Source organism: Pelophylax lessonae, assembly GCF_965119305.1.
Source record: "Pelophylax lessonae genome assembly, chromosome: 1".
Lineage (NCBI taxonomy): Eukaryota > Metazoa > Chordata > Amphibia > Anura > Ranidae > Pelophylax > Pelophylax lessonae.
Genome location: NC_138768.1, coordinates 663,270,003 through 663,296,987, shown reverse-complemented (window position 1 = coordinate 663,296,987; position 26,985 = coordinate 663,270,003). Strand labels below are relative to the sequence as shown.

General features: G+C 41.0%; 1 protein-coding gene across 2 annotated transcripts in view; it reads left to right on the top strand.

Annotated features, from left to right (window-relative positions):
* Positions 1–26,985, top strand: part of TTC29 (tetratricopeptide repeat domain 29) — a 421,410-nt gene that overhangs the window by 167,465 nt on the left and 226,960 nt on the right. For both annotated transcript variants that reach the window (XM_082264156.1, XM_082264157.1), the window contains one exon: positions 14,142–14,354. In XM_082264156.1, the coding sequence (XP_082120282.1) occupies positions 14,142–14,354 (213 nt within the window). The remainder of the gene's footprint in view (positions 1–14,141; positions 14,355–26,985) is intronic.

The following is a 26,985-nucleotide window of genomic DNA, read 5'->3' as shown; positions in this document are numbered from 1 at the left end:
CATTCACTTGGTAGAACTTGTGAATTCCAAGTTGAGGAATTAGTAGGTAAATCAAAATTCCTGTCATCTTAATCATACTTTAATGGGCACAGGGTAACGTTTTCAGGTACATTTGTTTGTGCTGTTGTCCTCAGGGGTTTGGACACTGACTTAACAAAGCTGTAAGGACGGCCCAGTGTAACTCCCCCAACTATCTTGCCTCAGTGTTTTTCTAAATTTCTAGGTGAAAGCAAATGGGAGGAGAAAACCCTTTTCCTAATTTTGATCAAGATTTTTTTTCATCTTGCAAGCTTCTTCAGTTGCTGCAGCACTAGAAAGGACTTATTGTTCCATTGAAACCCTGCTGAGTAGAATAGGTAGGACTGGCCTGTAATGTGTTCCTTTGCACTGGACTGTGCTGAAGATGCTCACCTAGGTACTTATGTGCTACATGTGTGGCAGTTTCAGAGTGTTTTACACATCCAGGATCTTGGTGCACTTAGGTCAGTGGGGGTGAAGCCTAGCAGAGTGGTTTGTTCCCTTAATCCTGCCTGTCCATTCCCATGTGTGTCTGTTGGGAACTTCACAGCTTGTTGGCCTTCACAGCTTCCATGAGTAGGGCTTTTGCCCTTATGTACAGGGAGCCTACTGGTGTCTAATTGTTCCAGTCCCTTAAAGGGTTTAACAACCAAGCTCTGACTGTGACACGTTTGGCTGCACGGTGGGCAGCGGGAAGATGCCAAGTTTGAATTTTTGTACTCAAAAGGCCCTTGCTGCAGCTGTGTGGGCTCATTGTCCCTACTAAGGCTGCACAGGTCCCCCTCCTAATAGTCTTACTATATATGGGTGCACGACTTTGCTGGTGCTTGCAAGGATCTTGTACAAAATGTGATAAGTAGTGTTGAGCGAACACGGACTGTATTATTCGTGTTCGTACCGAATAATTGGATTTTTTGTACCCGAACACGGACACGGACACTTTACTGTATGTTCGGGTAAAAATCCGTGTTCGGTCGTTTTATTTCCGGGTTTTGCATGCTTTGGCGCTCTTTTCATGGCGGGCTTTCAACAGCCAATCAACAATCGTTTAACTGGTGTGCCTTAAGCCATCCCAGCCATGCCTGCAAATGTCTCAGTAGCTGTGATTGGCCGTCTGAAGCATGTGACCAAGTCTTTATAAGTTCGAGGCAGCCGCAGCGGCGTCATTATGCTGCTTAGATTCAGGGACAGAGCACACATCAACGTGCTGGCTGCTGATTAGGGAAAGATAGGCAGGAAAAAACCATTTGTGTCCGGATAGAATTGAGGGACAGGTCGGAGTGTTTAGGCAGGGCGAGTTGTAGGCATTTTAGGGATAGAGTCTGCTGAATTATATAGGGTCAGTGTCTTCTACAAACTACAATCGATATTGCTGTGTGGGGGGTGGGGTCTGCACTCAATCCTGATCTACGATCTCTTCTCAATCCTGTTAGGGACAGAGTCTGCTGAATTTTAGGGAAACTGTGTTCTACAAACTACAATCGATATTGCTGTGTGGTGTGGGATTGGAGATAGGCAGGTGTCAGTGATCCACATCCATTTTTCTGTGTGTGAGCTGCAGTGAACACAATCTTTTTGGGCTGCAGTGAACACAATCTTTTTGGGCTGCAGTGAACACAATCTTTTTGGGCTGCAGTGAACACAATCTTTTTGGGCTGCAGTGAACACAATCTTTTTGGGCTGCAGTGAACACAATCTTTTTGGGGTGCAGTGAACAAAATCTTTTTGGGGTGCAGTGAACACAATCCTTTTTGGTGTGCAGTGAACACAATCTTTGTGGGGTGCAGTGAACAAAATCCTTTGTGGGGTGCAGTGAACACAATCTTTTTGGGGTGCAGTGAACAAAATCCTTTTTGGGGTGCAGTGAACAACATCCTTTTTGGGGTGCAGTGAACACAATCTTTTTGGGGTGCAGTGAACAAAATCCTTTGTGGGGTGCAGTGAACACAATCTTTTTGGGGTGCAGTGAACACAATCTTTTTGGGGTGGAGTGAACAACATCCTTTTTGGGGTGCAGTGAACAAAATCCTTTTTGGGGTGCAGTGAACAAAATCATTTTTGGGGTGCAGTGAACACAATCTTTTTGGGGTGCAGTGAACACAATCTTTGTGGGGTGCAGTGAACACAATCTTTTTGGGGTGGAGTGAACAACATCCTTTTTGGGGTGCAGTGAACAACATCCTTTTTGGGGTGCAGTGAACACAATCTTTTTGGGGTGCAGTGAACACAATCTTTGTGGGGTACAGTGAACAGAATCTTTGTGGGGTGCAGTGAACACAATCTTTGGGGGGTACAGTGAACACAATCTTTGTGAGGTGCAGTGAACACAATCTTTGTGGGGTGCAGTGAACACAATCATTGTGGGGTGCAGTGAACTCAATCTTTGTGGGGTACAGTGAACACAATCTCATACTGAAGGTTTGAGGGTGCTGCCTGTTCCATACTCCCCCTACTCCTCATCTAGCCTTTTAGGGGTACAAACAATAGTAATTGGGGCCTAGTGTGGTTGTGTACGTGTGATATACATACACTTTTTTGGGATCATATTTTCTATTCCGCTATTTAATCAAAAACCTTTGGGGATCAGTTAAATTGGGGGATAGTCTGTGTTGGTACGTGTGAGAGAGATCCACCTTTCCAAGTTGTTGGGGTTCATCTCATACTTCTGAAGGTTTGAGGGTGCTGCCTGTTCCATACTCCCCCTACTCCTAGCCTTTTAGGGGTACAAACAATAGTAATTGGGGCCTAGTGTGGTTGTGTACGTGTGATATACATACACTTTTTTGGGATCATATTTTCTATTCCGCTATTTAATCAAAAACCTTTGGGGATCAGTTAAATTGGGGGATAGTCTGTGTTGGTACGTGTGAGAGAGATCCACCTTTCCAAGTTGTTGGGGTTCATCTCATACTTCTGAAGGTTTGAGGGTGCTGCCTGTTCCATACTCCCCCTACTCCTAGCCTTTTAGGGGTACAAACAATAGTAATTGGGGCCTAGTGTGGTTGTGTACGTGTGATATACATACACTTTTTTGGGATCATATTTTCTATTCCGCTATTTAATCAAAAACCTTTGGGGATCAGTTAAATTGGGGGATAGTCTGTGTTGGTACGTGTGAGAGAGATCCACCTTTCCAAGTTGTTGAGGTTCATCTCATACTTCTGAAGGTTTGAGGGTGCTGCCTGTTCCATACTCCCCCTACTCCTAGCCTTTTAGGGGTACAAACAATAGTAATTGGGGCCTAGTGTGGTTGTGTACGTGTGATATACATACACTTTTTTGGGATCATATTTTCTATTCCGCTATTTAATCAAAAACCTTTGGGGATCAGTTAAATTGGGGGATAGTCTGTGTTGGTACGTGTGAGAGAGATCCACCTTTCCAAGTTGTTGGGGTTCATCTCATACTTCTGAAGGTTTGAGGGTGCTGCCTGTTCCATACTCCCCCTACTCCTAGCCTTTTAGGGGTACAAACAATAGTAATTGGGGCCTAGTGTGGTTGTGTACGTGTGATATACATACACTTTTTTGGGATCATATTTTCTATTCCGCTATTTAATCAAAAACCTTTGGGGATCAGTTAAATTGGGGGATAGTCTGTGTTGGTACGTGTGAGAGAGATCCACCTTTCCAAGTTGTTGGGGTTCATCTCATACTTCTGAAGGTTTGAGGGTGCTGCCTGTTCCATACTCCCCCTACTCCTAGCCTTTTAGGGGTACAAACAATAGTAATTGGGGCCTAGTGTGGTTGTGTACGTGTGATATACATACACTTTTTTGGGATCATATTTTCTATTCCGCTATTTAATCAAAAACCTTTGGGGATCAGTTAAATTGGGGGATAGTCTGTGTTGGTACGTGTGAGAGAGATCCACCTTTCCAAGTTGTTGGGGTTCATCTCATACTTCTGAAGGTTTGAGGGTGCTGCCTGTTCCATACTCCCCCTACTCCTAGCCTTTTAGGGGTACAAACAATAGTAATTGGGGCCTAGTGTGGTTGTGTACGTGTGATATACATACACTTTTTTGGGATCATATTTTCTATTCCGCTATTTAATCAAAAACCTTTGGGGATCAGTTAAATTGGGGGATAGTCTGTGTTGGTACGTGTGAGAGAGATCCACCTTTCCAAGTTGTTGGGGTTCATCTCATACTTCTGAAGGTTTGAGGGTGCTGCCTGTTCCATACTCCCCCTACTCCTAGCCTTTTAGGGGTACAAACAATAGTAATTGGGGCCTAGTGTGGTTGTGTACGTGTGATATACATACACTTTTTTGGGATCATATTTTCTATTCCGCTATTTAATCAAAAACCTTTGGGGATCAGTTAAATTGGGGGATAGTCTGTGTTGGTACGTGTGAGAGAGATCCACCTTTCCAAGTTGTTGGGGTTCATCTCATACTTCTGAAGGTTTGAGGGTGCTGCCTGTTCCATACTCCCCCTACTCCTAGCCTTTTAGGGGTACAAACAATAGTAATTGGGGCCTAGTGTGGTTGTGTACGTGTGATATACATACACTTTTTTGGGATCATATTTTCTATTCCGCTATTTAATCAAAAACCTTTGGGGATCAGTTAAATTGGGGGATAGTCTGTGTTGGTACGTGTGAGAGAGATCCACCTTTCCAAGTTGTTGGGGTTCATCTCATACTTCTGAAGGTTTGAGGGTGCTGCCTGTTCCATACTCCCCCTACTCCTAGCCTTTTAGGGGTACAAACAATAGTAATTGGGGCCTAGTGTGGTTGTGTACGTGTGATATACATACACTTTTTTGGGATCATATTTTCTATTCCGCTATTTAATCAAAAACCTTTGGGGATCAGTTAAATTGGGGGATAGTCTGTGTTGGTACGTGTGAGAGAGATCCACCTTTCCAAGTTGTTGGGGTTCATCTCATACTTCTGAAGGTTTGAGGGTGCTGCCTGTTCCATACTCCCCCTACTCCTAGCCTTTTAGGGGTACAAACAATAGTAATTGGGGCCTAGTGTGGTTGTGTACGTGTGATATACATACACTTTTTTGGGATCATATTTTCTATTCCGCTATTTAATCAAAAACCTTTGGGGATCAGATAAATTGGGGGATAGTCTGTGTTGGTACGTGTGAGAGAGATCCACCTTTCCAAGTTGTTGGGGTTCATCTCATACTTCTGAAGGTTTGAGGGTGCTGCCTGTTCCATACTCCCCCTACTCCTAGCCTTTTAGGGGTACAAACAATAGTAATTGGGGCCTAGTGTGGTTGTGTACGTGTGATATACATACACTTTTTTGGGATCATATTTTCTATTCCGCTATTTAATCAAAAACCTTTGGGGATCAGTTAAATTGGGGGATAGTCTGTGTTGGTACGTGTGAGAGAGATCCACCTTTCCAAGTTGTTGAGGTTCATCTCATACTTCTGAAGGTTTGAGGGTGCTGCCTGTTCCATACTCCCCCTACTCCTAGCCTTTTAGGGGTACAAACAATAGTAATTGGGGCCTAGTGTGGTTGTGTACGTGTGATATACATACACTTTTTTGGGATCATATTTTCTATTCCGCTATTTAATCAAAAACCTTTGGGGATCAGTTAAATTGGGGGATAGTCTGTGTTGGTACGTGTGAGAGAGATCCACCTTTCCAAGTTGTTGGGGTTCATCTCATACTTCTGAAGGTTTGAGGGTGCTGCCTGTTCCATACTCCCCCTACTCCTAGCCTTTTAGGGGTACAAACAATAGTAATTGGGGCCTAGTGTGGTTGTGTACGTGTGATATACATACACTTTTTTGGGATCATATTTTCTATTCCGCTATTTAATCAAAAACCTTTGGGGATCAGTTAAATTGGGGGATAGTCTGTGTTGGTACGTGTGAGAGAGATCCACCTTTCCAAGTTGTTGGGGTTCATCTCATACTTCTGAAGGTTTGAGGGTGCTGCCTGTTCCATACTCCCCCTACTCCTAGCCTTTTAGGGGTACAAACAATAGTAATTGGGGCCTAGTGTGGTTGTGTACGTGTGATATACATACACTTTTTTGGGATCATATTTTCTATTCCGCTATTTAATCAAAAACCTTTGGGGATCAGTTAAATTGGGGGATAGTCTGTGTTGGTACGTGTGAGAGAGATCCACCTTTCCAAGTTGTTGAGGTTCATCTCATACTTCTGAAGGTTTGAGGGTGCTGCCTGTTCCATACTCCCCCTACTCCTAGCCTTTTAGGGGTACAAACAATAGTAATTGGGGCCTAGTGTGGTTGTGTACGTGTGATATACATACACTTTTTTGGGATCATATTTTCTATTCCGCTATTTAATCAAAAACCTTTGGGGATCAGTTAAATTGGGGGATAGTCTGTGTTGGTACGTGTGAGAGAGATCCACCTTTCCAAGTTGTTGGGGTTCATCTCATACTTCTGAAGGTTTGAGGGTGCTGCCTGTTCCATACTCCCCCTACTCCTAGCCTTTTAGGGGTACAAACAATAGTAATTGGGGCCTAGTGTGGTTGTGTACGTGTGATATACATACACTTTTTTGGGATCATATTTTCTATTCCGCTATTTAATCAAAAACCTTTGGGGATCAGTTAAATTGGGGGATAGTCTGTGTTGGTACGTGTGAGAGAGATCCACCTTTCCAAGTTGTTGGGGTTCATCTCATACTTCTGAAGGTTTGAGGGTGCTGCCTGTTCCATACTCCCCCTACTCCTAGCCTTTTAGGGGTACAAACAATAGTAATTGGGGCCTAGTGTGGTTGTGTACGTGTGATATACATACACTTTTTTGGGATCATATTTTCTATTCCGCTATTTAATCAAAAACCTCTGGGGATCAGTTAAATTGGGGGATAGTCTGTGTTGGTACGTGTGAGAGAGATCCACCTTTCCAAGTTGTTGGGGTTCATCTCATACTTCTGAAGGTTTGAGGGTGCTGCCTGTTCCATACTCCCCCTACTCCTAGCCTTTTAGGGGTACAAACAATAGTAATTGGGGCCTAGTGTGGTTGTGTACGTGCGAGATACATACACTTTTTTTGATCATATTTCCTATTCCGCTATTCAATAAAAACCTTTGAGGATCAATTGAATTGCGGGATAGTCTGTGTCGGTACGTGTGAGAGAGATCCACCTTTCCAAGTTGTTGGGGTTCATCTCATACTTCTGAAGGTTTGAGGGTGCTGCCTGTTCCATACCCCCCCTACTCCTCATCTAGCCTTTTAGGGGTACAAACAATAGTAATTGGGGCCTAGTGTGGTTGTGTACGTGCGAGATACATACACTTTTTTTGATCATATTTCCTATTCCGCTATTCAATAAAAACCTTTGAGGATCAATTGAATTGCGGGATAGTCTGTGTCGGTACGTGTGAGAGAGATCCACCTTTCCAAGTTGTTGGGGTTCATCTCATACTTCTGAAGGTTTGAGGGTGCTGCCTGTTCCATACCCCCCCTACTCCTCATCTAGCCTTTTAGGGGTACAAACAATAGTAATTGGGGCCTAGTGTGGTTGTGTACGTGCGAGATACATACACTTTTTTTGATCATATTTCCTATTCCGCTATTCAATAAAAACCTTTGAGGATCAATTGAATTGCGGGATAGTCTGTGTCGGTACGTGTGAGAGAGATCCACCTTTCCAAGTTGTTGGGGTTCATCTCATACTTCTGAAGGTTTGAGGGTGCTGCCTGTTCCATACCCCCCCTACTCCTCATCTAGCCTTTTAGGGGTACAAACAATAGTAATTGGGGCCTAGTGTGGTTGTGTACGTGCGAGATACATACACTTTTTTTGATCATATTTCCTATTCCGCTATTCAATAAAAACCTTTGAGGATCAATTGAATTGCGGGATAGTCTGTGTCGGTACGTGTGAGAGAGATCCACCTTTCCAAGTTGTTGGGGTTCATCTCATACTTCTGAAGGTTTGAGGGTGCTGCCTGTTCCATACCCCCCCTACTCCTCATCTAGCCTTTTAGGGGTACAAACAATAGTAATTGGGGCCTAGTGTGGTTGTGTACGTGCGAGATACATACACTTTTTTTGATCATATTTCCTATTCCGCTATTCAATAAAAACCTTTGAGGATCAATTGAATTGCGGGATAGTCTGTGTCGGTACGTGTGAGAGAGATCCACCTTTCCAAGTTGTTGGGGTTCATCTCATACTTCTGAAGGTTTGAGGGTGCTGCCTGTTCCATACTCCCCCTACTCCTCATCTAGCCTTTTAGGGGTACAAACAATAGTAATTGGGGCCTAGTGTGGTTGTGTACGTGTGATATACATACACTTTTTTTGGATCATATTTTCTATTCCGCTATTTAATTTAACTGGGCCTCCATGCGAGACCTGTGTGCCTTGTTGCGCTGTTTTGAGTACTCCACCAACATGGCCAGTGGCAATGACGCCGTTCTCAGCTTAACTATCCCACTTCTATGCCTCCTTGAAAAAACAATTCGGGCGATGATGGAAGAGGATGTGGCACAGGATGAGGAGGAGGAGGAGGATGAAGAGGTAACATTTCCAAGGCTTTCAGGGCAGTCATTCGCAAGGGGCTCCGAGGGTGGGTTCCTGCACACGCAAACGCCAGGGACGCAATTGTCCAGCAGGGGCACAGTTCTGGAGGATGAGGAGGATGAGGAGGAGGAGGAGCTGGAGGAGGAGATGGAACCATGTTCACAGCAGGGTGGCACCCAGGCCAGCTCATGGCCATCACTGGTGCGTGGCTGGGGGGATACAGAGGACACGGACCATACACCTCCCACAGAGGACAGCCTTTCGTTGCCTCTGGGCAGCCTGGCACACATGAGCGATTACATGCTGCAGTGTCTCCACAACGACCGCCGAGTTGCCCACATTCTAACTTGTGCTGATTACTGGGTGGCCACGCTGCTGGATCCCCGTTACAAGGACAACGTACCGTCCTTAATTCACTCACTGGAGCGCGATCGCAAGATGCGCGAGTACAAGCGCACGCTGGTAGACGCCATGCTGCTGGCATTCCCATCTGACAGCGGGGCCACAGTGGAAGCACAAGGCAGAGGAGGAGGAGGAGGAGGTCGCCAACGCAACCAGGGCACCGCCAGCACCTCAGAAGGCAGGGTTAGCATGGCCGAAATGTGGAAAAGCTTTGTCAGCACGCCACAACAAACAGCAGCACCAGCAGCTCAGATGGAACGTCTTAGCAGGAGGCAGCATTTTACCAACATGGTGGAGCAGTATGTGTGCACACGCCTACATGTAGTGAATGACGGGTCTGCCCCCTTCAACTTCTGGGTCTCCAAATTGGGCACATGGCCTGAGCTTGCCCTTTACGCCTTGGAGGTGCTGGCGTGCCCTGCAGCCAGTGTATTATCTGAACGGGTATTTAGCACGGCTGGGGGCGTTATAACAGACAAGCGCAGCCGCCTGTCCAGAGACAATGTGGACAAGCTCACGTTCATTAAAATGAACCAGGCATGGATCCCACGGGACTTTTCCGTACCTTGTGCAGAATAGCAATGGATACCGACCTTACCCACCCATTGTTCCATTTTTGCTCTTTCTCACTCTTTTGGGGTGTACCCTCATTTAAAATTTGTGAAAAGAAGCAGTGTTGGCTACCTCGTCCTCCTCCTCAGGGCCAGATTAATGTAGGGGCTATTGGAGCTGCAGCTCCAGGCCCCTACCTTTTATATAGGCCCCGGGTTGGCCATATTCACTGTTACCGCTCTTCTGTCACTTGTAAACACAGAAGTCTGGCTTCTATGCTCGCTTCCCCAGGCAGCACCCTCAGAACCTCCCCACACAGCGTGAAGGCCGGACAAGGAGGGACAGTTGGCGATGCATGGATGTGTTTATGGGCTTCAGAGACAGCATCCCATGTTGAATTAGGCATGCATGGCTGCACCCTTCCTCCTCTGGGTGCATGGCAAGGCACGGCCCTAAGGCCCTTCAAAATCCTCAGCACCAAGCCCATGATGCTGTTAATCCGGCCCTGGTCCTCCTCCACCGCCGCTTCCACCTACACCGCCCATAGGTGTGCGCAGCCTATTGCATTAAGGTGTGCACCCCAAAGTTGAAATACACATGCATGTGTTTGCCAGCAGGGAGAGTAATGTATCGGGGCCATGTACCTGTAGGCAAGGAGAAATAGAGCAGAGCAGGTCCCAGGGAGATCTTTCCCATCTCCTCACTGGCAATGCTATGTGCCCTAGGTGATTAGGGTGTGCCCAGGCACACCCAGCACACCCTGTGCGCACGCCTATGTCACCGCCACATCCACCACCACCTCAACCTCCCTCCTACTCCATATGGGCCTCGTCCTTCAGAGATGAAGAAGAACATTGTTTTATTTTTCTGTTTTTTTTTGTTGTTTTAAGTTATTTCCCTATCCACATTTGTTTGCAGAGCACTTGCCATGCTCTTAATTACGTTTTGCTGCCATTTGCAGCACTCTAGCCCTTTCCTTTGGTGTTTTAGAGCCATTTTAGTGCCTTAAAGTTCGGGTCCCCATTGACTTCAATGGGGTTCGGTGTCCGGGAAAAGTTCGGTAAAAGTCCGGGACACGGACCCGGACTTTTTTTTAAAGTTCGGCCGAACCCGTCGAACACGGACATCTAGGTGTCCGCTCAACCCTAGTGATAAGTAGATCTACGTAGAGTGATAAGCTCCCAAATCCCGGATATTGCATGTATGAAATAAAAATCATTACTCACATGGGACTTTAGCACAGCCATACAAAACAGAGCTGCACCAGATTTTGCTCTCTCCAGTTTTAGTGAATCAATCCTATGGTGCTTTATAGATACTTCAAACCAATCTGCCTTGGCGGGCAAATATTTATGAAACTTATGGCTACTTAAGTTCACTGCAACCGCCCATCGGACACACAAGGGACCACAGGGATTGACTTTAGTCAGCCAAGAGGAGCAAACACCCACCGGAGAGGTCTACATTAAAAAACATAAAAACTAATAAACTCTAGCTCCTAAAGTTATACCATTTTCCAAAAATGTAACAAATAAAGAATAAAAAACTCTAATAACAACTTCATCTTAATCTAAACTTACCCCATATTACAAGTTTTCCCCAAATACCTGTTTTTTTTCCAAATAAAGGTTGTCTAAATCAATTAAAATATATTTATATCAATAATAGAATTGTTAATATCACATCATAAATTATTATACGAGTGATAATCTCCATATCACAACCCAATTCCTATATATTCCCACAGATATATCTCCTTACGTTTTACCTAATTTTCCTCTTTCCTTTTTTTTTTTTTTAAATGCACTGTTTCCACTAACAAAGGATATTTAATATGTGTTATTCTATACTTTGTGCACTTTTCTCAATTTAACCTTCATTTTACCATTTTGTTTGGGAAACAGATTCAAAATAACTGTGAACACATTGTTTATCATTAGATTAATTAACTCTGCACATTTTGTTATGATATACGTGTAGTCATATCATGGGTGACCTTGCCAGATATCACTAATGTCTCATCTTAGTACATTCCTTTTATGAGAAAAATAAAAGGGAGGGGGTAAGGGGGAGGGTCACGTCTGCACAGAGCTAACATGAAACACTCAAGATGTAGAACTAGAAGTTTCAGCATTCATACACATACACAATTATCTCTCTAAAATCGCTTACATTTTTCCACCTTATGTACACAACACATGCATATCATTCCCTCACATTCTTTTAACTTATTTTCCTGCTTAAGTTAGTTTTACCTTCCTAAAATCTGCTTTCCTTATTTTGTTCTTATATCCCTTGCATCCCATGTACTGTAATCCTGTACTTAACTTACTCTAGCTCCTATGATCAGACGGGCAGCCATAATGCTCATCCCATGTTCCCTCTCTAACAACATATAAAGTATTTTGTTTTGAGCCAGGGCCAAAAATGATGTTATTCCTAATAAGTTTGACTCTCATTTGTCTGTTTTGGCTTTTTCTCATGTTTTAGAATTTATTAGTTTTAGTGCCTGACCCTAAATTTTTCACACAACTCAACATCAAAATTTCCCTTTATGTTTAGTGTTAATTTGTCTGTCACCCTTGAGCCATCCTGCTCAAATAGATAGATGTTCCTCTAGCTGTTTATTCCACATAAATTCTTAGTCCCCGTGGACTTTTTGGTAACCCTGTTACCCATTGTGGATTCCTGTCCACTTCAACGTTTTATCTAGGGGCTCAGTATAGGTTCATATATTTCCAGCGCTCCTCTTGCGCTGGGCAGTTTTGAGAGTCTCTTCATTCCCTTAACTGATTTAATGCCCATAATGACTGGGCAGTCTTTTTCTCTTCTCTACTTGTGCCTATACCCTCTTGCCTCTAAACTACTATTACAGCAGATGTGTGCTTCAAATAACCTGTTAAAAGCACTATTCTTACCTTTCTTATCTATAACACTTCGATGGACAGTAGACAGTGACAACATAACACATAACCACCAATCAATACAGTTTGATTAAGGTGAGTAAAATGGGTACACTTTGTCCCGAAAATGCCTTACCGATCAATGAAGTCTAAAAACCCAAATGTAAACAAAAGGCTTACCTCAGCCGGCTGATTATCAGAAATTCCCAGGCCCCTCTCAGGTTCTTAGTTTCGGATTCTCAGTTTCAACTGTAAATTCCCTCCTTGGCAAGGCTCGCCATCTGTTCTGGACATTTTATAGATAGGCAACGCCTATCCCCATATTGATTAGTGGTTCCAAATAATAACCACTGCAGTAAGGAACAGACACAAAAAGATAAACTCCACATCTTTCCAAAATAACTGTTCTGTTTTATTTGATGCAATTGAAAGCTTTTATACACATGATTACGTAGGTATCACATTATTATTACAATTGTATTTTTATGGTAACAAGGGGCGTAACATAGGCAGGCTCATTCTAATCAGGATTTGAAAGAATGCAAGCATGTAATGAAAATATTATTAGTTAAATGTGCACAATGAGTGCAGTGCGCAATACATACAAGATAAATAACAATAATATACAGGATGTATACATTTTCTTTACAATGGGTAGGGTGGTCTAAACCTAATTAATGAGATGGGACCAAAAGGGTATAGAAACATTGTGTGAATGTTTCCTTGCCCTTTAAAATCAATCTGCCATCAGACACTGTACTGCAATTTTAATCTATTGTTTTAAACGTTTTAAATAGTTCCTTTATTATTTCTTTTTCATTTATTTCACTATCAGCAACCTGCCAGCTGCCACTGTCACTGTGCTTTTCCCTGTACAGACTACAAATTACACCTGCAGCCAGAAGCTTTGTTTGTAAACTGGTTTTCTGTCATGATTACATAATCAGGAAGCAATTAGCATGGTTCCCAATCACTGGTGTAAGACCAGAGCTCCAAATGACTGCACAGGCTTGCAACAAGTGCCTGCAACTGTGCATTTCTAGTCTTGCAATAGAAAGTAGATTGATTTTCTCCCAACATTTGGATTGTGCCAAAGAATTAGGGTAAACTACAGTTTTAAATAGTTGAGGTAATGTTGTAAATGGTAAAGTTAAAGATTACCAGGAAATTTACCCAGGCCCATCTGTCTCTCACTGGGATTTCCACATTTCTGTTAAAGTTTGTAGCCATCATTATCTGAAAATAGGCTCAATTTACAAAGCTTACACATCAAAAGAATGATCTTTATTTTGAAAAAAGTTACAGTATTTTTTAGCTGCATCCAATGAGATCCTGAAAGTTATAATCACATGGCTGAAAATTAAAATCTTTATCCAAGTGTGTTAGCTTAGTAAATTAAAGCTAATGTTTCTCAACCCATATCTTTTTCTATGTGGCCATTCATCAGTATCCCTGTCCATGAATTATTATAGGTTGTTTGTTAATTTTGGCAGTATATGATTTACCTCTGATTCCTTGACCTTTAAGAATGATTTTAAATCAAAGGCATTTCTCATATAACTATATCAATATTTACGTATCTATCATACCTGAAATTATTGCATAAACCATATACTTTGCAATTAATTTAGTTAAATTGATTTTAATTGTGATTTAGATGGATTGTGTTACAGCTATAGACAGAACACAGCACTTTGGTAAACATTTTTAAGATTATGCCAAGATTACCCATATTACTGCTGTGAAGTGTTTGTAGTAACTGTATTTAAACATATCTTCTATATTGTAGGTCAGTTGGAGAAAGCTGCTGAGCATTATGAGGCATTCTATCATCTAACAGCAGGCCGGTTATGGAAAGATGAGACAGGCCGCACTCACAACTCACTGGCCTGTGAGAACCTCTGGAGAATATACACACTGCTATCAGACAAAATGCTGGAGAACAGAGAATGGCAACAGGCCATCAAAACTCTAATAAAAGCACTTGATATGGCAAGAGAAGGTAGGTGGAAAATAACGCCATCATATTTCCTTTTTTTTATGTACTTCTCATCTTTTGCCCATGAGTAAACTAAATGTGAAATGCTTGTCTAGGTGATCATTTCCTTCCATTTCAGAGACAAATTTCATCAATATATTAACTTTCTGTAAAACAGACTTCCTTGTATCACATTTGCAAGGACTAAAAGAAGAAATAATGAGTCTTTGTTTACATATTTTGAATGTATATATCGGTTTTCAGCAGTACATTTGTTTATGATAAAAAAACAGATATTGTGTGTTTTCATTGTAATAAATCATATACAGTATCTCACAAAAGTGAGTACACCCCTCACATTTATGTAAATATTTTATTCTATCTTTTCATGTGACAACACTGAAGAAATGACACTTTGCTACAATGTAAAGTAGTGAGTGTACAGCTTGTATAACAGTGTAAGTTTGCTGTCCCTTGAAAATAACTCAACACACAGCCATTAATGTCTAAACCGCTGGCAACAAAAGTGAGTACACCCCTAAGTTAAAATGTCCTAATTGGGCCCAATTGACCATTTTCCCTCCCCAATGTCATGTGACTCGTTGGATGTGATTTGCATATTCTGTGTGGCCAAAATTGCACTGGAATCACATCAAAGTAGTACAGGAACCTTTTCCAATATTGCGCCATGCTGAGTTGCATTGATGTGAACGGGCACCAATGAAAACAATGTGATTTTCATTGTCATGTAATTCATCTTAAATGGCACTAGTGTGAATAGAGCTGTAGATGTACTTTGGTTTTATCAGAAATAGCACAACCACATTTCAGCAAAAGGTGGGACTGTTGGTAAATATAGAAATAACCCTGGGTTAATTGGGAAGGGGAGAGCACTGACTGTGTTTAAGTGGGAATGTAAAGTAGTTGGATATATCTTTTCTTTACTATGGACACTTTTTGTTTCTTTGTTGGATAAATGTGAAATATGGCATATAAATATTCTATATTCATTCCACTCAACTAGTGAAACTCTAGAATCCTTTTTACCCGTTTGCTAAATTTACCTGTCTAGAACTTTGTACTTGAATTTAACACATCCTGCTCCACTTTGCATACGAAGCACAAAATCTGTCTGCACCAGTTTCTCTCTCTGTTCACCAAAAGAGAGTTGGTCCTTGGGATGGAAGTCAGTTTGGTTGGGGGGCCCGCTTACCTTAGAGAGGTTGGGAAATCCCTCTTTCAGTCCCCTAGGCCCCTCATATGTGTAAGTCACCCTGTGTCTATTAGAGACACAGGGTGACCAAGAAAATGATGGACTTAATGAACACTGAGAATATGGTTTGGATTCTCAAATGGGGGCAGTAATATTTGTCAACAATATATCTCAAATGGGTGCAGCGAGGAAAAAGGCATAGAAAAAAGAACTCGCCGATTTTGCATCTAAAATAAGTAAACTTGAGGCTCAGCACAAACTATAGCTAGCAGTAGACTCGGCTAAAGAACTACTAGACCTTCGTAAAATGATGCAATCACTCCTGACACGTAAGGCCTAAAGGGTTCTTTTTCTTTGAAAGGGATTTTTTTTTTATGAATATGGAGACAAGACAGGCAAATTCCTTGCAAGATCTCTGAAAGAGACCCAATTAGACTCTAATATTTATGTGATCAAGGCTGAAAACGGCCATCTCACACATGAAACTGAGAAAATAGCCCACTCTTCCATAAGTTCTATACTGACTTATATAACCTACCCAAAACACACCAACCAGCAGACCTCTTGGGTTCACGTCCATAGATAATACATCAGTTTTTGACAAACATTGGCCTACCTACACTAAAGGATAGTGAATCCCAACAATTAGAAGAATTAATCACAGAGGACGAAATCCTAGCAGCTATTAAATCACTTAAACCCGGGAAAAGCCCGGGCCCAGATGGCTTCACAGCCCACTTTTATAAAACTTTCTCCACACTTCTAATGCCACATTTGTTGAAAATGTTTAAATACCTGAAAGACCCACAAGAGACTTCGGAAGATCTCTTAAGGGCACATATAACAGTAATCCCTAAACCAAACTAAGACCCTTCCAAATGTGCTAATTAGAGGTCATTTTCCTTGCTTAATAAGGACCTAAAACTATTTGACAAGATACTAGCGAATAGATTGCGCCCCTTTTTGCATCATTTGATAGGCCCGGAGTAAGTTGGCTGTATGCCTGGCAGGGAAACCAGAGATAACATCACGAAAGCCTTGAATCTTATACAGAGAGCCCATACTGACAAGATCGCGGGCATGCTTCTCTCCACAGACGCGGAGAAGGCATTCAACCGTGTCTCCTGGGACTTTTTACATTAAACATGTAAACATATAGGACTGAAAACGCATATGCTTTCATGGATATTCACCTTATATAGCAACCCGACTGCGAGATTTAAAATAAATGGCACTTTATCAGACACAGTAGCAATCCACAATTGTGGGGCCCATAGAAAACCATACATAAGCCTACTTTATCTTACCAATGCCAAACAGCAAGGTGGCATGGGCTTCCTGAATTCCAGGTATTATTATTACGTCTCTCGTCTCACTGGTATTATGGATTGGAGTTGCCATATGGACAGTAAGGATTGGGTAACACTGGAGAATAGTCTAGGGTCCATTCCAACGAGACATTCTCCTTGGATACCCTGGGACTCATGCCCCACTCTTCTAAAACAACATCCATTAATTGGGTCCACACTTAAAATCCTCCAAAAAATTATTAGAGAATCGGACCTGACATCTTGTCCAGGCCCCCTAATGCCGCTAGGACTTAACCCGGACTTCCAGCCGGGCATGACCACTACCCCACAGATTTGCGCTAATAAACATAACCCTTTGCTGGTTACACATTGTACTGAGAAAGGAAAACTCAGGTCCCTTGCAGAACCTAACACAGCATTGGGATATTTGGCCTCAAAACCCCTAGGACTATCATAAAAATACACAGTTACATCTCAAACACTAAGCGACATGAACAGTTCATGAGACCTCTCACGCCGTTTCAATCAGTTTGCTTTAAAGCTTCTAAAATGGACCATACTATCTCTTAAACATATGGATGGTTACAAGTTTCCAGACCCCAAACAATGAACAAACATAGGGAACAATGGGAAACTGCAAACCACATTTAGCGAGGACCAATGGTTGAGGGCCTGTATGTTCGCACATAAATGTTCAATTAGCACACACATCCAAGAAACAGCAAAAAAACTCTTAACACAGTGGTATGCAACCCCAACTATATTACATAGGTAGTTCCCAGGCACCTCAAACATGTGCTGGCATTGCAGACAGGCTGTGGGATCCCTAAAACATATATGGTGGGATTGTACCCACATACAGCCATTCTGGCAGTCAGTCTGTGCACTCATAAAACAGATCACAAACACCACCATTCCTTTAATGGCATCCTGCTGTCTACTGCACAATGGTAATTGCTCATTGAAAATATACAAGAGATCACTGATGAGATTTCTAATCACTGCTGCCAATTCTGTCATTCCAAGACATTGGAAAACTAAACATACTCCCACAACAAGGGAATGGCTCTACACTATACAGCACGTATATGACATGAAGGAAATTAGGGCAATTGCCCATGACTCAACAGAGAAATTTTGCGAGACTTGGAATGTTTGGGTTCTATTTACACAAACTGCAGAATTTAAACAACTTATGAAGACCTAGACCATAAGCGAGACCCTGGCAATCTCTTTCCTTTCTATACTTTCACTATATATACTTTACTACTAGTGACCGCTCCTTCGCTATTGGAGCTCCCTTTACATTTTTGCACAAGCAGTCATAATGTTAACAGGGGACTCTTTTATAGATGTTTTTATTACACAAATATATACATTTTCGGCTCTCTTTTGATACAGTTTGTTTGACAACATCTATCTTTCACTTGTGTACATGTTGTACATTGCATTTCTTTTTCAATATTTATTTTATTGAATAAACTAAATGTTTATTGGAATTGGATCTTCGGGTACCCCCTTTCGCCCCGTAGCACAGTTTGAACCCAATTGGGGTGTGTGGGTAGAATGGGGAGTGCACGTGGACTGGGCCTACTGTGAGCATGACACTAAGTACCCGCAGTTTACTCTAAGTATTCTTATGTTCATATGTTACTTATCTGATGTAAAAAGTGTATGCACTGATGCTTCTTCTACAGTTATGCCTAGTAAATACTTGGCAATATATTTTCCTTATTCTTTGCTTGTATTATATCTTTGTTTGTAATTTTCTACGCAATATTCGTAATAAAAACTATTGAACCAGCAATATATCTCAAGGAACATATGAAGACTCTGGGTCTCTAGACCTAAGATTCATGTTAATGCCTAGCTGCCTATTGCCAATTAGAGACTGCTTCGCAAAAAAAAAAAAAAAAAGAGACTGCTTCGCACAGTCAGACTCATAGCAGATGCTAATATCATCAGCTCAACCACCTGTCTTCCACACATTGTTAAATATACTTATTTACTCACCTGTTATCTACTGTGGCGATGTGTTTACACTTATAATAATGTGTATTTTACTTTAGGAGCTTGATGATGGCCGTCTGCTAGTTAATTGGCTCAGGTTGATTAAATCACTGTCATGCATTAGTTACCAGTGGGAAAGTAGAAGACTGTTTGTGTTAGTGGTTCCTTAGATAATTAGTTCAGGTTAATCATATTTCTGTACACAATTTCATCTGCATAGGATAATGTAATTAGGCACCTGACCTGGTAGGTTAATCTGATCAACAGGAGGATGTTCTCCTGTGAGGTATATATATATATTCGGTGTGAATTTGTTCAATAAAGGTTCCAGATCTATACAAGCTAAGTTCCATCTAGTTTTGTATGGGGGGCGGCTAGAATATCTGATATCTATGTTTAGACTGGAGGAAGCGGTATATTGACGGAAGCCCACAAACACAGTGTGGGTCGCGGTTCCGTTACAGTCCTAATTAGCTCCATTTTAATAGGATACAATCTGTCAGTGTTTTAGTTAGAATTTTATGCATTCATTGTGCCACAATGTAAAAGTGGCACATTCATTGAGCCACAATGTAAACATAGTGTATTGTAGAACTACCTGAATGTGGTTCACAGGTCACTGTCAGAACCAAAAGTGGTGCATACGCTTCATGAATTTACGCCAAAAAATTGGCGCAGCAGCTATATTGAATTCCCCCCAGTATGTTCTGTGACCCCAGAGTTATGGGTGCTTCCTGTTTTGAATGTTTATTTATAAATTAAAGATTTTAAATCAATATTCCAAAAGCTTGCATAAACCATCAGTTCAAAAACAAATGCACATGAAAAAGAAAATAAATAAAAATCATCCCAAACCATTTATTTTTCCTTTAAAGTTATAATCCCATTAAAAAGTATAACAAGGGATACTGTATAAGAAAATAAAAACTGCAAGTTACTTTTAGAAAAATAAAATGGAATAATGTTTTTTTTTTTTTTAAAGGGTCCATGTGTGTCAGGCGCTGTTAGCAAACATTAGCGCTTGCGTAATCTATTTGCAACCCAGGTGAATTACAATGTTTTTTTGCCCGAAAGTATGAATGCAGATTTGTCCAATGTGCCGAGACTTGCTGAGCTGCATGCAAGTGTTCAGTTGAATCAAATATAAACAAAACAAGGAACAAGGGCCTTGTAACAATATTTTCACAGTTACTGCAATAAACTGATTTACATTAGCATTCATACAGACAAAAATCATAAACACTATGTTAATGTGTCAGTAGTTTTTAAAAAGAAGCTCTGAGAATTAACATTTTATATGTTAATGTCCTTAACACCTCCAACACCTAGGGATCTATCTGTAGAATATTTCCCATTCAAATGCCTTAAAGAGGTAGACCGGTAGTAAACCGATGGGTTTTTTTTTTTTTTTTAAACCCTGCAAGGCAATGCCATAATGTGCTGAAGGCGCTTCCATCTTCACCTGGTATTCCTTCCGGGTTCCTGGGCGATGGCTGTGTGAACGTCATTCCCGTGCATGTACGCAAGAGCCAGCGTTCACCTCACAGGACACAGGTTTTCACTCTTTGACTTTTTATGGGTGACACTCCCATGAACTACTGCATGTAATTAAAGAGATATGGAAACAAGAGACTACACCCTATAAGAGCAGTGGAACACATTTCGCAAATGCGGGACCGATTGTACAACCTGTCCACCAATTTCAGATAGTGTTAATATGGTAATTGAGTTCTTGTGTTGGTGCCAACTCTTAAGAGAAGATTTTTAGCAAAGTGGCAGGGACCCTTTGAGATAGTTGAAAAGGTAGGAAAGGTTAACTTTAAATTCTACCATACCACAAAGAGAAAGTCCCACTAAATCTATCATGTTAACCTGATGGCAGTTAGGCATAATATTCTGTGAATAAATATAATAATAATAACAACAACTTGAATGTGACATACACCCAACCAGGAAGTGTGTAAAGCAAGTTGTGTGCAGAGTTAATTAAAGTTCAATAGTCCCTATAAGGACCCAAAAAATCAACAGTGACAAATAAAAATGTCTAAAGGTCAAAAATGATCTTGACCACAAAAACTGCTGGAAAACTCCTGGGGATCAATCCAGTAGTCCGTGTGAGATTCCAAAGTGTTAGATCACTCCTATTGCAAGGAACAGCCACTAGATACGCAGACTGCTTACCAGATTGAGGTATATCAAGTGCCTAATTCAAAGGTGTGTGCTCCCAGGATCCTCAATAGGATAGACCTCTGGATAAATTCCAACCTCAGACGACAGGAAAAGCTCAACAAACATGGACCACGTGCATGTAAAAAATGATACAAGATCCCATAGCGTAACACTGTATAATTGTTATGGGTGCATATATCACAAATGTACACCCAATGGTGAAATTTACACCTTAAGTGCAATCCACTTAATAAGGAATAAAGTGCTAAAGTGAAAGATAGTGACCTCCACCAATATTACAAGCTGCTTACCAGGCATACAAATGAGTATAGCCAAAGGAAGTTGCAAATAACTAAGTATGTGCCAAACTCCAGTCAGAGAAGCGACTAACACCCACATGAACAAGCTGCTTACCAGATGTACACAATTAAGTGCCAGTATCAGATAACAATTTGTTTGAGGGAATTAAAGCCAAAGGAAGGAAATCCCAAGTTGTGTGGAAACTTCAATCAGGAGCGTGACCACCACCGACGTACAAAACTGCTTACCAGATACACTCAGTAATAAGCCAATGTCCAATGCCAGTAAACTCAGGATCATAGAATTCAGCAGGTCCCAACATGGAGGAATGCCTCCAAACGATATCCCCAGCAGGCATCAAGTCACAGGTTCATATAAAAAAAGAATAAGGTGCCCAATAATGTAAAACCATAACATTTATTCAAAAAAAATAAGGGAAGCAACTTACAAACATCAGAAATAGAGAGCGTTTGTTTGAATGAGCCGCCGGCCGGTCGACTCTTCCGCCCGTCCTCAATCTCGTATTGGTGACGTCAGCACGCCTTTAGACATTTTTATTTGTCACTGTTGATTTTTTGGGTCCTAATGGGGACTATTGAACTTTAATTAACTCTGCACACAACTTGCTTTACACACTTTCTGGTTGGGTGTATGTCACATTCAAGTTGTTGTTATTATTATATTTATTCACTGTATATTTCAAGTATTTAACTTGGTATTTTCACCATATATAATATTTTGTGTGTTATAGCACAAATTCACTGCTTAGCGCGGGTTACCTTGATATCATTTTTGTTTAAGTGTTTGTCACACTATAAGCTGCTGCTTATTTGTACATAAGCATAGCGCGGTTATCTTCCAAATTTACTTATAGGCATAATATTCTCATAGAGCCTGGAGTCCATGTAAATCATAAGTCATAACATCTTTCCGAAGCCCACCAAAATGTTGTATTACTGGAGCTTAAAAATATGTTGAATCTTGATATCATTGAGGCGTCCCCCAGTAGTTGGTGAGGTTAGGCAAAGTCCAATTGTTCCAGTTGGCTTCACTGGCCTAGTCCCAAAGCCAAATGGAACTTGGTAGTTCTGGATGCATGTATAATCCTGTGGGTGGGCCAAAAATTCAAGGGTTAGGTCCAGTCCGTTATATCACCACTTCTGATTTAAGGGTTATCGACAGATCACACTCCCCAAAAAGGCAAAAAAAAAAAAGGTAATTTGCTACACCAGAGGGGTGGTTTCACTATGCCAAAATGCTATTTGGGTTGCATGGGGCCCTGACCACCTTTTAGAAAGCCATGAACAAACTCCTAAGACCCTATAAAAAATTTTCAAGGGCCTACCTGGATGAGATCACCATCTTTAACCAGTTCATGGTCTATACTGAAAAAAAGCACAATAGGACTACTATTTTGGGAAGGTGGTGGGTAGAGACATCAACTAACCCCAGCTAAATAAGTTGAAAACAATCCAAAAATGCCCCTGCCAGAAAGCACAGGTATGCTGCTTCCTCAGGATTTATGTATTTTATAGGCTTGGCCACCCCCTTGACAAATCTCACAAAGGTAAAAACCTTCACTGTCATACACTGAAATCACAGGGCAGAAGATAACTTCTGCCAATTTAAGCATAAGTTCTCCTTTGGTAACATGTTACATGTTCCACCCCTTCTTAGGGTGGAGCATGTAACATGTTCCCTCTCCTGCAGCAGCTCCCCAATTCCTACTCCCTGTGACACCAGGCTGGGGATCTTCTCCTTGCACCTGCTGTCACTACTTAAAAAAGTGCTGCCATGCAGGGCTCACATGGCCATGTCATTCTTCACAGAGAAATATTAATGAAATAACTACAAGTATTAGCAGCCTTTGTGGCTGATGGCTTGCATTTCTCAATGAACTACCAGGGGGTTGTTGGGTGCTCTAGGTAGTTCATTGATTCTTCCTGTCATTGTGTACAAGGTAAAAGCAGAGAGCTTACACTGACAATCTGCAGGAGCCCTGCATTGCACCCTCAATCTGCTGATTGTGGGTGCAGTGCTTTCCAGGCTCCTACAAAAAATTACCTGCAAAAAAATGTGCATTTGTTATTTTTTTTTTAGAAGGTGAACTTATCCTTTCAATTTCTGTGCCAGGAACCAGTCTTTATAGGCCTAGACTTCCAAAAAGAGTTCCTGTTGCAAATGGATGCTTCAAAACTGGGTCTGGGTGCAGTCTTGTCCCAGATATTTGGGAGAGAAGAGCACCTTATTGTGTATTTGAGCCTGAAGCTCACTGAAAGAACTATTCCATTGTAGAAAGTAGGTGTCTCATAATAAAGTGGGCATTGGAGTCACTCCGGTATTACTTGCCAGGCCTCACCCTTTGGTCTAGTGTCAGATGACATCCCTCTTTCCTGAATGGCACAAAATAAGAACAAGAAATTAGAGATCACCAGTTGGTTTCTTGCACTACATAATTTTAGGTTTACAGTGGTGCTTAAAGTGGCTAGGTCTATTGCCATTTTCCAGGGGTGTCCGGACCCCTGGCTATTAACAGGGTGCAGATATGTAGGAAGTCAACCTGAGTCGGGGCTAATGGAGGTTAATTTGGGAAGACAGTTACTTCCCCTTCAGCTGTGCCTATTAAAGATGGTTGAGCTCAAGAACAGTGTTGCAATATTTTTGTCAAAGAAAAGGGAAGGCTCTAGAATTGCTGAAAGCAGGTGGACTGTGTCAGAAATGGTGGGAGACTACCTCAATAGCACAACATTGTACAAAACTGTCTGTGGGACTTTGTTGCTGTTTTGTTTGCGCTAAAGAAAAGTCTATTTGATTTTAACTTTTGCTGAATAAAGCTGTTTGTGTTTTCTTTATGGCAACTTTTGAAAGACTTTTTTGTGGACGGTCAAAATTATGTAATATCACTTAGTTGGAGGCAATAAAGTTCAATAATTTGGACATAGATTTTTTTTTTTTTTTTTTTATCCAAAGGCCTGAAATAATGTAGAAATTCTCAAGAAAATTCATTTGGAAAAGCAGTAAATTGTGTTGTGACAGTCACTAAGATATTGGCAAACAGTGAACATTGATATTTAATTGTGACACATTTAAGGCCCTAATGGTGGTGTCTTGCCCTAAAATTTTAGCTAGAGGCTCTAAAGCTAAGATGAAAGCATAGGGTAGAGGGCACCTTGTCTGGTGCCCCTACAAATGAGCATGTCCTTGGACTGGAAGCCTTTAACAGTGAATTTGGCTCTAGGGAAAGAGTAAATTGCTTTTTAGGATGTAAGGCATTTTTTTTACCAAAGCTAAATCTCTGAGGCACACAAAATAAATAATCCCAGGATAAGGTGTCAAAGGCGTTGTTAAGGTCAAGAGCTATGAGCCCAGCCTTTTTCTCAGACCTACCATACCTATTTGAATTAAAAGCCAAAAGGTCTTTATTCTGGTAGCTTTGTGATTCTGATTTTAGATGCTTTTGGTTATGATCAATAAAAGGAAAGCTATTGCATGAAAATAAGTGTGCAAGGCATACATTCGGAGAGGGAAGTATAGGAAGAATAAAGAATTGATAGCATTAATACACTTCAGAAAAATTGCTTGAGATTTTGGAAAAAATATGTCATAGTAAAATCTTAGTTAGGAAGGTAGGAAGTAAATATTTTCTCACCACACTAATATGGATTTAAGTTTACCAAACTTTACATAATTTTGTTTGCAGTAGATATAATAGGCTTACATTTGTTCAGATTTCATGTTTTTTTTTCATGAAACTATTAGGTGTTCTTTTATGCTGTATGTTTTTATGGTTTGTAGCTTTTGTTCATTTGAGGGTATACGTTCAATACATGTTTTTAAACTTGAGAGGTAAGGACTATGAAATATCTTAGCAGCTTTGTAAGCTGCCTTTTTATTGACAGGCCAATAAACATAATAAGGAATTTCTATATAATAAATATTACATTTTTGCTATAGTCTATTTGATAAAATGAATACTGCTAAGGATGGAATCTATTTATAAAAATTGCTATCACAAATAATCACCATAAAGTGGCTAATTTCTGTGACTGACAGTTCCAACTAGTGGCCATAATGCAGTATTTTCCTGATTGAGGCATTTCAGGAAAATACCCAAATAAGGCTAATAGATGGAGCTGATTTTAGGAAAAAATTGAGGCACATTACAGTGATTATTCAAAACAGTATTTGCACAGAAATTATTTTATAAATAGACCCCTTATATGTTTGGTTTTCCCATAATTGTTCTGTGAGCTTTATGCCTGGAGAATGATCAGACAACACCCAACGTAATTTGTTAACCAAAGTAATTTAAGGAAGTCAATGCAGGAATGTGATTTGTGGACACACCCGTTAAAATGTCAGGTTTCTATGATGTAAAAAAATTAGACAAAGATAAATCATTTACAAACTTTTTCCACCTTTAATGTGACTTATAAACCGTCCAACTCAGTTGAACAACAAACTGAAATCTTTTAGGTGGAGGGAAGTAAAAATAAAAAAAATAAAATAATATGGTTTCACACCCTTAAAATCATCCTTGGTTGAAGCACCTTTTGATTTTATTACAGCACTCTTTTTGGCTAGGAGTCTATCAGCATGGCACATCTTGACTTGGCAATATTTGCCCACTCTTCTTTGCAAAAATACTCCAAATCTATCAGATTGTGAGGGCATCTGCTGTGCACAGCCCTCTTCAGATAACCCCACAGATTTGCAATTGGATACAGGCCTGGGCTCTAGCTCGGCTGTTCCAAAACTGTAAACTTCTGGTGAAGCCATTCCTTTGTTGATTTGGATGTATGCTCTGGGTCATTGTCATACTGAAATATGAAGTTCCTCTTCATGTTCAGCTTTCTAGCAGAAGCATAAAGGTTTTGTGCCAATATTGTCTGGTATTTGGAACGGTTCATAATTCCCTCTACCTCTCCAGCTGAAGAAAAACAGTCCCAAAGCATGATGCTGCCTCCACCATGCTTTTCTGTGGGTATGGGTTCTGTTCTTGTACCAAACATATCTTTTAGAATTTGGCAAAAAGTTCAACCTTAGTTTCATCAGACCATAACACATTTTCCCACATGCTTTGGGGAGACTTCAGATGTGTTTTGCAAAATTTAGCCAGGCTTGGATGTTTTACTTTATAAGAAAAGGCTTCTGTCTTGCCACTCTACCCCATAGCCCAGACATATGAAGAAAATGGGAGATTGTTGTCACATGTACCACACAGCCAGTACTTGCCAGATACCTGCAACTCCTTTAATGTTGCTGTAGGCCTCTTGCCAGCCTCCCTGACCAGTTTTCTTCTGGTCTTTTCATCATTCTCGGTAATGTCACTGTTGTGCCATATTTTCTCCACTTGATGATGACTGTCTTCACTGCGTTCCATGGTATATCTAATGCCTTGGAAATTCTTTTGTACCCTTCTCCTGACTGATACCTTTTAACAATAAGATTCCTCTGATGCTTTGGAAGCTCTTTGCGGACCATGGCTTTTGCTGTAGGATGCAACAAAGAAAATGTCAGGAAAGACCTTCTAGAACAGCTGAACTTGATTTGGGGTTAATCAGGGGCTCTTTAAATAATGGCAGGTGTGTACGGACTCCTATTTATCATGAGTTTGAATGTGATTGCTTGATTCTACATCACCAGTTCTAAG